The 13215-nt window shown below is 37.5% G+C and overlaps 2 protein-coding genes across 2 annotated transcripts in view; one reads left to right on the top strand and one right to left on the bottom strand.

The window, feature by feature from the left end:
• Positions 1-3375, bottom strand: part of LOC102855492 (alpha-lactalbumin-like) — a 4498-nt gene extending 1123 nt beyond the window's left edge. Inside the window, exons 1-3 of the mRNA XM_006902493.1 lie at positions 3243-3375; positions 1673-1831; positions 1127-1202 (exon numbers count right to left, since the gene is read on the bottom strand). Of these exons, the coding sequence (XP_006902555.1) occupies positions 1127-1202; positions 1673-1831; positions 3243-3375 (368 nt within the window). The remainder of the gene's footprint in view (positions 1-1126; positions 1203-1672; positions 1832-3242) is intronic.
• Positions 1-13215, top strand: part of LOC102862420 — an 81809-nt gene that overhangs the window by 26427 nt on the left and 42167 nt on the right. The window lies entirely within an intron of this gene.

Genomic DNA, 13215 nt, shown 5'->3' with positions numbered 1-13215 from the left:
TCCAGAGAGACACCGTTGCTCCTGAATACTTTAGAGAGGTCCCTAACAGCAGACTTTCCCATCGTGATACGCTTTTTGATTTCCTGACTGCTGGTCAGGGCAATCTATGATATATTCGATACTCTTCTCCAACATCACAATTCAAAGACATTTATTCTTCTTCAATCTTTCTTATTAATTATCCAACTTTCTGATGCATTGGAAGCAATTTTAAACATCATGGCTTGGATTAGTTGCACCTCAGTCTTAAAACTAATGCTCTTGCTCTTTAGCACTTTGGAAAGGTTGTGGAGAGCAAGATCTCCAGAAAAGAGCTCGTTATTAAGAAAATTATTAGGAGTCTCAGGGGAGAGCTAAGAATTTAAGACCTGAATCTACTTGCTATGGATTGAATTGTGTCTTCAAAAATAAATTGCAACTTGGCTAGACTTGAAGCTCAGTATTATGTAATTATCTTTTTTGTGATCTAATTATATGTTGTGAATCCTAACTTCTATAATGTTTATGAGGTAGAATTACCAATAGTTACAGTAGTTAATAACACAGGATATAATCTATAGGATTAGGTAGTATTTTGAGTCAATCTCTCTTGAAATTTAAAATATATTAAACAAGCAAATTTGAGAGGGACTTTCTACCACCAAGAAAGAAGACCCAGGAGCAGTGTATATCCTTTGAACCCAAAGTCCCTGTCCTGGGAACTAAATAGACCCAGGGAAAGATTATGCCAAAACACAGGGATAGAAAAAAAACTCTTTTCAAATTAAAAAAAAATTAAAAAAACACACATAGAGATCTCCAAGAGACATTGTACCAACAATGTAGATAAGAGACAAGGAGCTTCCTTCAAAGCTGACAGAGAAAGACTTTTCCTTGCACCATGAATTTGGACTTCTAGCTACCTAATCTCTGAGAGAATAAATTTCTGTCTGTTAAAGGTAACCACTTGTAGCATTTCTGTTATAGTAACACAAGATAACTAAAACACTCTTCAGGTAATTCTCTCTTCTGGAGATTAGATTCTAGATTCATTGGCCGACTAAGGAGAGGTGGAGGAAGGGCTAAGGTGTTAGGGCTAAACGGGAAAAGAGGGAAGGGGGAAGTACCAAATAAAATGGGGATTTACCAGTAGTCAATTCCCTTAATATCCACGATCTTCTTTGCACACATCTTGTCATCTTCAAGGTCATCATCCAGGAACTCTAGAAGTATGAAGGGAAAGAAGAAAGGAATTGTGACATATTACCTTGAAAGTTAGTGAGTTTTCCTCTTCCCTAGATCCTAGAGGACTGGCTCTTCTCCAAACTTAAGGTTTATGGCTGTTTTCTTTCTATATGAAAAAGCCAACCTGGTCATTCTTCTCATTAGAAAATCCCTCCATGTCTCTAGGAAGTCTCTGGAAGAGTTCTCAATTTCATCAACTGATTTGGCTTGAATATACTTTGAAACATCAGGCTGTATGACTTCGTGAAAGCTAAGATTTCCTACTCCTGAACATCAAGTGAATCTCTGGGATTTGATAATCACAAAAATTTAAACACCTTTTTATTCAGCATTGCTAGTTCAAGCTCTATGGTTAGCATGATGTTCAGTGAAAGAAGTGCATTGAAAAGAAAATTATCCCAAAGCCAATCTCCAGAATAGGAAGAATGAGGTAAAAGTGGTTACTCACTGTTACAGGAGATATTACAGATGTTACTTGACTGAGGGATGTTGTCATCTCTGCACCAATATTTATTGCTAATCTGGAAGAGTCCATAGTCTGTGCTGCCATTGTTGTTAATTTTGGCTTGTGGATCACAACCACTCATATGAAATATGATACATATCCCTGAAATAAAGATGGAAAAGAGGTATCACAAAAATGTTCATGTTCAATATAAATGCGTACCTATAGGGCCCAGTTAGAAAATGGCTCTACTGCCAATCTTCAAAGATGGTAAAACACAAAATACCTGGATGACAAGAGAAAAGTTCCAAAAAAGTTTACACAGTGGATACAAAAACATAAGACCAGAAATGAGATAACAGTGTAAGAAAATATAGCCATGTCCATATATAAGTTTGGCAGATGAGTGGTAAGAAGCTGTGCTGCTCTCCCAAAGGCCCGTGGTTTGCATCTACCAGCTGTGCCTTGAGAGAAGGATGAACAATCTCTTCCATGTGACTTGCTGTCTTTGAAAACCCTCTGGAGGGTCAGCTATAGGTTAGTTCCAACTTAATGGTAAACAACAACAATAGCAAAACCAGCAAAGAAAGGCAAAGCTTTGTAAACTTCTTAATAGTAACCAAATATTCTGAGGGAATGAGTTGTTGGTCCTAAGCTTTTGGCACTACAGTCTCAGGAGACAAGGGCAACTGGTATAACATAGCCCACAAAGAAAATGTCCCACATTCTGCTTTGATGAGTTGCAACTGGGGCCTTAACATGTTACAGACAGCCATCTCAAGTACAACCATCAATCTCTTACTGTCAAAAGCAAAGAAGAGGGAAGAAAAGCAAAGACATATAGAAACAATTATAATAGACCATATATCAGAAGAACTATATAATGTCTGGTTACCACAGCTCACCACTCTAAAAGGGATCAAAGTAGAAGGTACTAGATAGAGTGGAGGAAAATAGGGAATAAAACTCAGAAACATAAAAAGGCCATGCCTACTGATATAATAGAAACTAGTGGAAGCTCCAAGACTATGATCCTTCATCACCCTTCAAATACAAAACAAAATTTAGTCCCAATGATCACCTTTAACCCAAACAATACACAGATGTATAAGGTGAACAATAATAACACAAAAGGGGCACTGATTTCTTAGAATAACCAACTATATAATGTCAAAAGGGCAGAGTTTGCTCAAGGAAGAAGGTAGGGAGAGCTAGGAAAGAATAGCAGAAATTGAAATCACAGGGAGAAACTGGGGAGAGACTAGTCACATTGAGAATACTGTAATTAATTGTTATACAACAAATTGTATATAAATGGTTTAATGGAAGACTGATTTGTTCTGTATATTTTCTCTCAAATCACAATTTTAAAAATTAGAAGTAAAGAACGGAAATCCAAAATCTCTGTAAATGTTCATTAAAATTATTAAAATAAAATAAAAATTTAAAAAAAATAGAAGCAAAGAAGATAGGATGATTATTCAGTAACTAAATAAAAATGGAAGAGTAAAAAGGATGTTAGAGGAGATAATCAGATAGAAAGTAGGACAAAGTAGGAAAGCAAAAAACTCACATTCTGACAAACTGATGTCCTTATAGCCATCCATGTCTTTCAGTTTCTGGGCCAGCTCACATTTGTCACATTGGTTGGCCTGGATGGCAGGGAACAACATGCCTAAGAGGAGTAAAGCAATGGAGAACATCATTTTGGTTGACCACAGGAATACAAAAGGGATGACATTCAGCTTTACCACCTTTTTATCCATGAAGAAAAAAGGTTCCTGGCAACAAGCCCCATAACCAGGAAGAGACTGGTCATGCCAAAAAAGAAATACTGAAACTGCCAATTTCCTTCTGTAATTTCATACAACTTTTCCTTCCTCTTCTCTCAATTTTTAGTCCATAACAAGTATTGTTCTTTGTCCTGACAAAGTTCCAACACGATTCTGATTACTATTTGGCTTTGTTGATATTTTCATTTCTTGCAGGGTTAGTTCTAAGAAGCAGGATGTGACCAGACTACTTCATAAACAAAGGAGACCTCCGGGACAGTGTAAGTATGTCAATTAGAAAATACAATAAAGACTCATAACCAACTCTTTCTTTCGCTAGATAAAGAATGTGGAAATAAGTATATATCATCATATGTTACATTCTCAAAATCAGGACTATCCATTTGTCAGCTAACCCAGCCCTGGAACAAAAGTTCAAGAAGAGTCTCTGTTTCATGACTAAGAATCATCAACAGGGAAAGAATATGATAATTTAGAATATGGGAATTAGATATTACCTGATCTGTACCTAAACTCTTCTTATAGGAAAAATGTAACAACATCAAGTTGTCCCATAGGTCATTATCAAGGCTTTCCTCTTGACTTTAACTACCATTAGATAAACAAATACATTAAAACTAAACTCACTGCTGTGGAGTAGATTCCAATCCATACTGACTCTCTATTGAGTTTCCAAAGCAGTAAATCTCCTCTAGAATGGTTAGTAGATTTAAACTGCCAATCTTTCAATTAGCAACTCTATATAATAGCAACTTTATGCACAGAAGTTTTCAAAGGACAAGACAAGAACACAAAGCCAAGTATTATGAAGGAATGAGCAACGAGCTGGAGTTGGAAAACAAAAGAAGAACTCACTTGGCATTTCTAAAATGGAAAGAACTAAAAAACAAATTTGAGCCTCACATTGCGATATTGAAGGTTGCTATAGGCAAAATCCAGAATGATGCAGGAAGTATCAAAAGAAGATGGAAGAAATCCACTGAGTCATTGTACAAAAAGAATTAGTGGACACAGAACCATTTCAGGAAGTAGCATATCATCAAAAACCATTAGTGGAAAAGAAACAGTTGAGGAAACTGGTCACAGGCAGCACTGCAGACCATCAAGGACAATAACAGACTTTAGGAGACATGGACAGCAATCAGGTGAGAGACTCCTGATGTCTGTGCATGACCAGAGTGGGCACAGTGGGGACCAGGGAGGTAGCTGCCTGCACATCCCCGAAGAAATGCCTGTTAAGAAACCTGGTCATGAGTCAAACAACAAGAACAATAATAAACTTTAGGAGAGGTGGGTCAATCTCAGGTGAAATTGCTACAAGGGCTGCACTGGAAGAGATCATGAATGACTTTAGGAAAGGCAAATGTTCCTGCTGCACAGGACCAAAAAGAACCTCAGGTAGAGAAAGTTGCCTTCCCCATAAAAAGAACACTTTAATCTTGCACCTAAATCAACAATGGCATAAGTACAAAAAACTATCAACAACTTGTGAAGACACGACAGAAATGGCCTAACACATAATAAGAAAAACTTTACATAATGCCAAAATAGCAGCAAGTGGTCTCAAACATCAGGAGGGGGAACAAAAAAAAAGAAGGAAAAAAGCCTTCTCTTAAAAAGCAGACTACATTACAAACCCAATGAATACCCCAGAGACAGGGAGGCAAAAGTAATATATTGACATAGAACTATATGAATAGCTACTGAAGAAGATACTAATGATGGAAGAAAGTACCAAAGAATGGAAGCCATAAGTAGAGTTTTGAATGCTTACTTTATTTGTGAATACTCTAGAGGCAGGGAGCCAGAAGAAATATATCATTGTGGAGTAACATAAACAACTACTGAAGTAATTGCAAAACTTGGAAGAAAGAACATTAATCTTAAACAAAGAAGTACAAGAAGATTAAAAATTGTCACAGGACCAAGAATGTGCAGACAACACAACACTAGAAATAATAGAAATGCATGAAAATGCAGTCCAGAATATCAAGACCAAAATGGTGAAAGTTTCCAACATGCTAGAAGGACCAAAAAAAAAGCAGAACAAAAGAGATGAAACAGAGAATTAGCAAATTAGAAAGCAAGAACTTCAATAACAACATACTAGAAGAAAAAACAAAAAAGAGATGGAAGGGAAATGAAGAAAACATTAGAATAACACCAAAATAAACAACAAATGTATGATGAGAATTTCAACACATTATGGGAGAAAGGAAAGCACTGAGAAAATTGTGAACCAAGAAGAAAAATACACCTACAAGAAAGAACAAGGAAATCCACATTCAAAAAGCTCAGTGAACTCCAGACTAGACTTCAAAAGAAAAACGTTAAGACATATCATAGTCATCTGCAGACATAGCATCTACTCCTTCCTGCCAATCAAGCCAACTCTGAACTAATACCTATCCCTCTAACCCAGCACCTCAAACACAAGCAAATCATAACAAGACTCCTCCCTTTAGTATCTGGCCTGAAAATAATAGCACAAGTAGACACTGGCATTACAGGCCTAGGCAACTCCCTAGAAAAACTCTAGCATCTCTCAGAAGTTCTTCAAAAGTCACTAGATGTTATTACTGCTCTCCTCATTGCTGAGACAAGACCAAATTGAGTCCCTAGCAACAGATCTATTTAAAAAAGGAGAGGACTCATTCTCTTAAGTATAGAAAAAAAGTGGTCTCTGCCTGTTTCTAGGAGAAGACTGTTGTTTCTATAAATTAACACCCTAAATAGACAATCAGGGACCTCGTGGCAAGCAGGAATTTCCCCGTAGCTACTTAGCTACTTAGCTTTCTAGTCATTCTTCATTTTTATAATTCTTGCTCCCTGTTTCATAAATTTCTTTCAGAAATTTTTAATAAATCTCCTCATTGTCATCTCCTCAACTGCCCAAGAATACATGAAATGATACTTCTCCTTCAGACGTTACAAGAAACCAACACCAGCCCTCCCAACATCGTCCCAATTCAGCAGGAAGTAGCTAGAAAAAAACTCTGCCCCTAATTTTCATACTCCTTTAGGGTCTGAAATGGAGTAAGAATGTAGCAGTTGCCCGTGGCCTGCTCACCCCTTGAAGAAATCTAATAATGTCTAATGCAACCAGACCAGAAACCAGACCAGACAACGGATCCTGAATAGACTCATAAAAATATAGACTCACAAAACTCATAAAAATATAGACTCAGTTTTTTTCCGAAGCAGCAGCAGTTACCAGAGTTCCGTTTACTTCTTCATGATGTTTCTCTTAGCTAAAACCGTTGTAAGTCGTCTTCAAGGTGAGCAATAATTTTCGAAGCATTAAGCAAATAATGGTAAGACAAAGCCACCAGAAACGTGTACCTGATTTCCATGACAAATATGGTAATGCTATCTTAGCTTTTGGAACTACTTTCTGTGTTGCTATGTGGGCTTACACAACAACACAAATTGGGATAGTATGGAACTTGTCCCCTGTTGGCAGAGTCACCCCAAAGAAATGGAGAGATCAATAATCAAATCAGCTAGTGGTATAATATTGAATTGTTTTCAAAATCAACTTATAATTGATGTCGAGGAAAAACACTATGTACTCATTAAAATAAGACATTATTGAAGAAATAAAGTACATTTGAAACCCTTAAAAAAATATATAGACTCACAAAAGCCCATATCCTAGTTAATTAACAACCCCAAATTCCAAGCAAAATCCCTAGTCTTCCTTAAAACCCCTAAAAAAAGAAATCACCCTTGACTGCCCTTGCACCATTTTGATCTTCTCCACTCATGGTCACTTGGCATCCCTGTCATACTAGGCAATAAAGGCCTCTTCATTTCTTGGGTTGGGGAAGGCTTATCACAGTCAAATTCTCCAAAATAAAGATAAGGATAGAATAGTAAAGCATCATGAGAAAAACAGGGTCACTGACAAAAGAAAACCCATTAGATTAAGCTCTGACTTCTTGGCAGAAACAATGCAAGCAAGGAGAAAATTGTTGTTGTTGTTGTTTGAGTTGCTTGCAACTCAGAGCAACACTATGTACAAAAGTTCTGACCCTGCTCTATCCTGAGCCAACCTTAACATCTCTGACACACCTACCTCCATTACCCCAGTCACTGTGTCAATCCATCTCACAATAGTATGGAAGATATAAAAGGCTGAAAGAAAACAATTGCCAGGTGAGGATCAAGTAGCCAGCAAAGCTGACAATCAAATATGAAGGAAAAAATAGCTCTTTCACAGAAAAGCAAGAACTTAAGAAATTTGTGAAAACAAGATCAAATCTACAAGAAATTTGAAGGGAAGTACCTCACACTAAAGAAAAGTGGATGGACCGTGAAAACCACAAATAACAGAAAAATAAAGACAGTAAAATGACAGTGATAAAACCTGGCCTGTCAATAATCATACTTAATGTAAAATGTCATTAAATGTATCTGTTAAGAGAAAAAGAGTAGTAAAATGGATTTTTAAAAATCCAATTATATGTTGCCTACAAAAAACACATCTAAGAAACAAGGAAAAAGATAGACTAAAAATCAAAGGCTGGAAAGAAATATAAATGGCATCCACAAAAAAGGCAGGAGTGGCAATACTAATCTTTGATAAAATAGACTTCATGATAAACACCACCATAAAACATTAAGAAATACACTAAATAATGATTAAAGGCACAATAGATCAAGAAGACATAACTTTGATCAACATGTATGGAACAAATGATAGACTTGTAAAACTCATAAAACAACAGTTAACAGACTTGAAGAAAGACATAGCACCACAATATTGGTCAGGGACCTCTCCAGTTTGCCAAAGAGCAACAATGTAAGTCTAGAAACTAAAGTGCACCTGAACCAGGCCATGGCCTTCACAATTACTTGCTATGTATCAGAAAGCTGGACAATGAATAAGGATGACAGAAGAAGAATATATGCCTTAGAATGCTGTTTTGGAAAAAAATATTGAACATAACATAGACTGCCAAAACAACAAATAGGTCTATCGTGGAGAGGGGTAAACCAAGTTGCTCTGTGGAGATAAGGATTTTAAAGCTCCATCTCACATACTTTTGTCATGTTGCCAGGAGGGACTAGTCCTTGGAGAAGGACATCATGCTTGGATGAGTGGAGGGACAGTACAGGAGAGGAAGACCCAGAAGAGATGGATTGACATAGTAACTGAGATAATGAGGGTAGGTATGTCAGAGACAATGAGACTGGCTCAGGACAGGGCACGATTATACATAGGGTCACTATGAGTAGAAGTCAACTTGACAGCACATAAGAGCAACAACTCTTACCAAAGGATAGATCAACTCGAAAAAAATTTAACAAAAATGCAGTAGATTTAAACGTTTAAATATTACCCTAGTCACGGAATCAATCTATATCATCCGGGATTGTCTTCTCTTGTGCTCTCCCTCCAGCCTCCCAAGCATGACGTCCCTCTCCAAGAACTGGTCCCGCCTTGCATAATGTCCAAACTACGTCAGGTGAAGTTTCAGAATCCTTGCCTCAGGGAGTACCCTGGTTTCACCCTCTCTAGGATAAACCTGTTTGTTCTCCTAGTAGTCCACGGCATATTCAACACTCTTCTCCAGTACCACGGTACAAAGACATCAATTCTCTTTCTATCATCCCTGGTCATTGTCCAGCTTTCTGATGCATAGCAAGTAATTTCAAAGACTATGGCCTGGAACAGGCACACCTTCATGTCCAGGTTGACATTGTTGCTTTTCAGTACTTTGGAGAGGTTTCTAACAACAGACTTTTCCAATGCAATTCATATTTTAATTTCCCAGTGGCTGGTACCAAGAGTGTACAAACTAAAGCTGTTAATAATACCAATCTCTTTACCATCTATCATGATGCTGCCAATCAGCCTAGTGGTGAGAATCTTTATTTGCCTGATGTTGAACTTCAATGCATATTGAAGGTTGCAGTCCTTGACCTTCTATAGCAAGCGCTTCAGGTCCTCCTCAGTTTCAGCAAGCAAGGTTGTGTCATCTACATAACACAGATTGTTGATGAGTCTTCCTCCAACCCTGATGCCACATTCCTCCTCATAAAGCCCAGCCTCCCAAATGATCTGTTCGACATATAGATTGAAAAGGTGGTCACAAAAGGACAAATATTACTTGAGCCCACTGTTGTAGAATGGGACTGTCCTTGGGGTTGGGGAGACACTGAGTAAGATGGGTTCAATAATGTATACTGCACTGAAACAGAGGAGGGAGAAAACTGTTTAAAAGAGATATATGACTAGGTATTTCCGTCATCACAGGAGTCTAGAGCGAGGGCTACATGGTGGAGGGGACCTGGGGGAGGGTTTGTAAAACAATGAAAGAATCTTTTCTTTTACTTTTCCATAATTTTTGACTCATGTACTTATAACTTGTTAGCCAAATTTGTGTCTTCTAGGTTGCAACACCCCCATGATACATCTTCAAGGATATGAACATGTACGGCCAAGCACAATCAATAAGAGTGCGTCTAAATTCCAAAATCAATCTCCATAATAGTCTATGTGTTTCCTACTGACAAAGGGGCCCTTTAGAGTAGTGAGAGAAGATCTTCATCCTGAAACCCACAGCGTCCCTTTTCAGCAGGAAGTAGCTAAGAGAGTACGCCATCCCCTTTTCCTTATGAATCAGGGTGAAGTCTCTCTCAGGGAGGAGTGATAGGGAATGGCAAAGGACACACCGACAAAGGAGATTAATCAGAACTGACTTTGACAAGCACTGTGGCAATTGGACAATTAAAACAGACATTTGGATGGCGGGGAAGAAGAAGAAACTGGGGAGGAGGGTGGAGAGAATGTTGCAGCAATAAAGGAGTGAAAGCCCAGAATCCCTGTGAATGTTCATTGAAACTAATAAAATTTAATAATAAAGAAAAAAAAAAGAAAAGGTATGGCGATAAGACACATCCCTGGTATACATTCTTCCCAATTTTGAACCATGCAGTGTTTTCTTGTTCCAGAGGCAAGCTATTTTGGAAGTGGATGTTACTCCTGCTTCCAAGCTTGTTTTAATCAGGAAGCTGCACCAGACACTGTCCACCATTGTGTAACCATTATCCCATTTGGCACATCAGTGTCACAGTGTTTAGCATCACAACAACCATGAGTTACCTCTGTACAACAATGCACAGACCAGTCCTATACCACTTAGAAAAATGTTTGACAAAAACAATTTAATGCATTCCCATGTTTATCATAGCTTTGTTCACAATAGCAAAGAGTTGGAAACAAGCCAAGTAGCCATCAACAAACAAATGGATAGAGAAGCTATGGTATATTCACACAATGGAATACTATGCTGCATTGAAAAACAAGGAACTCATGAAATACTATACAAAATAGGTGACCCTGAAGGACATTATGCTGAGTGAAATATCTCAGTCACAAAAGGACAAATACTGGATGTGCCACTGTTGTAAAACAGAAGTGACATCGGTGTTGGGGGGAGACTGAGAAAGATGGCATAAATTATGTATACTGCATTGAAATGGATGAGGGAGAGAAATGTTTAAAAGGGATATATGATTAGGTATTGTCATGGAGTGGACTTGAGGGGGGAGATTGTATAACAATGAAAGAATTTTTACTTTTCAAAGAGAAGAGTGAACTGGTGGGGGCAGGGGGAGGTTGAGGAGGGAGAAAAGTGCAACAATGAATGAACAGAAATCCAAAGTTTCTGTAAACTTTCATTAAAATTAATAATAATGATAATAATAATAAAAACAATTTAAACCAGGCCTGACACCACAGATTAAAATCACCCACCTTTAGCTTATTAGCACAACTTTCTATCCACTAGGTCAACATGGTTCTCTCTCTGTTGTTGTTACTGTTGTTATTTGCCGTCAAGTCATAGATGACTCATAGCATCCCTATGAACAAAAGACCTGAACACTTGTAGAACTTTCAACATTTTTCCATGTTCATAGAGTTTTCAGAGGCAAGCCATTTCGGAAATGAATGCCACTCCTGTTTCCAAGCTTGTTTTAATCAGAAAGCTCCACCATGGGTAACCACTATTGCTGCCAAAATCTCCTTCTCCAGATAGATTTAATTAAGACACTCAGCATGCATCTAATTTCAGAAGCTAAAGTCAGTAACAATGTACTTCCCTGAATTTTGAGAAATACACTAGGGATCTACATTTATTCTATATTCATTTCCCTGTAGTAAAATGAAAAGGTTCTCAAATGGAGTATTGTAATTTTGAGGGAGCCCTAAATATAAAGAAATCACGTTACGTTGTACTTGGAGTAGACCATATAGCATCTCCAGAAAGACCACATCACAGTTCTTGGGTCAAAGTTCAGTATTATCCTTCATTTCAAGAGGAAAATTAAAAATCTCCAATTCTGCAAAATCAAACAGATAAAATAAGCAGAAAATTAGAAGCAATTAAAAAACCAGCAAAGATTCAAAATATTAAAATTAACATTGCAAAAACAGAGGACAAAGAGCAAAACTGAAGAAATAGACTACAGAGTTTGTGAATTGGAGGTTAAATCTATCCCTACAAATCTGTTTAAGAATAATTAGAAAAGAAAGAAAATTAAGAAAGCCTAATAATGATATGGGAAAACATCAAAAGGAATAACTTATACGTGATTGGAATTCCAGAACAGAAAGAGACCATGAAAAGCCTAAAGGAAACTGTTGAAAGTCTGATGGAAAAATGCCCCCAATATTATGAAAAATGAGGAAATATTCAAGAAGTAAGAGTACATCCCAAAAGGAATATATTTCAAAAGAAAAGCACCAAGACATATCATAATTAAATTTTCCAAAACTAAAGGCAAAAAAATAATATTGAAGGAAGTTTAGGAAAAAACAGAGTCACCTACAAAGAAAAGTAAGATTAAATTCTGATTTCTCAGCAGAAACCACGTAGATAAGAAGGCAATGAGATCACCACAACTAGATAAAGGTAAACAACCCAATTTAAAAATGGGCACAAGATATGAACAGACACTTCATCAAAGAAGACATTCAGATGGTAAGCAAACACATGAAAAAATGTTCAAAATCCTTAGCTCTAAGAGAGATGCAAATCAAAACAACTATAAGATATCATCTCACCCTAGTAAGATTAGCAAAATTTAACAGAACAGCAAACAACAAATGCTAGCAAGGTTGTGGAGAAACTGGAACCCTTATTCACTGTTGGTGGTAGTATAAAATGGTGCAACCACTATGGAAGGCAGTATGGTGCTTTCTCAAAAAGTTGGAAATAGAAATGCTATTTGACCCAGAAATACCATTCCACTACTGGGAATATATCTTTAAGAAACCAGAACTGTCACCCAAGCAGATATATGCACGCCCATATTTATTGAAGCTTTGTTCACAACAGCAAAGAGCAGGAAACAAGCCAAATACCCATCAACAAACGAATGGATAGAGAAGTTGTGGTGTAGTCACACAATGGAATACTATGCTTCATTGAAAAACAAGGAACTCATAAAATATTATACAAAATGGGTGACCCTGGAGGCCATTATGCTGAGTGAAATGTCTCAGTCACAAGGGACAAATACTGCGTAATGCCACTATTGTAGAGCAGGACTGACATCGAGATTGGGGGGGAACTAAGAAAGGAGGGATAAATAATGTATTTGTTACTTTGTTGTTATGTGCCGTTGAGTCGTTTGCAACTCATAACAACCCTATGCACAACAGCCCTAAACCCTGCTCTATCCTGCGCCAACCGCACTGCCTCTGACACACCCATCCCGATTACCCCAGTCACCGAATCA

The sequence above is a fragment of the Elephantulus edwardii genome, unplaced genomic scaffold (assembly GCF_000299155.1).
Source record: "Elephantulus edwardii isolate Elephantulus edwardi_28Jun2011 unplaced genomic scaffold, EleEdw1.0 scaffold00418, whole genome shotgun sequence".
Lineage (NCBI taxonomy): Eukaryota > Metazoa > Chordata > Mammalia > Macroscelidea > Macroscelididae > Elephantulus > Elephantulus edwardii.
This window is presented reverse-complemented; position numbering and strand designations above follow the sequence as displayed.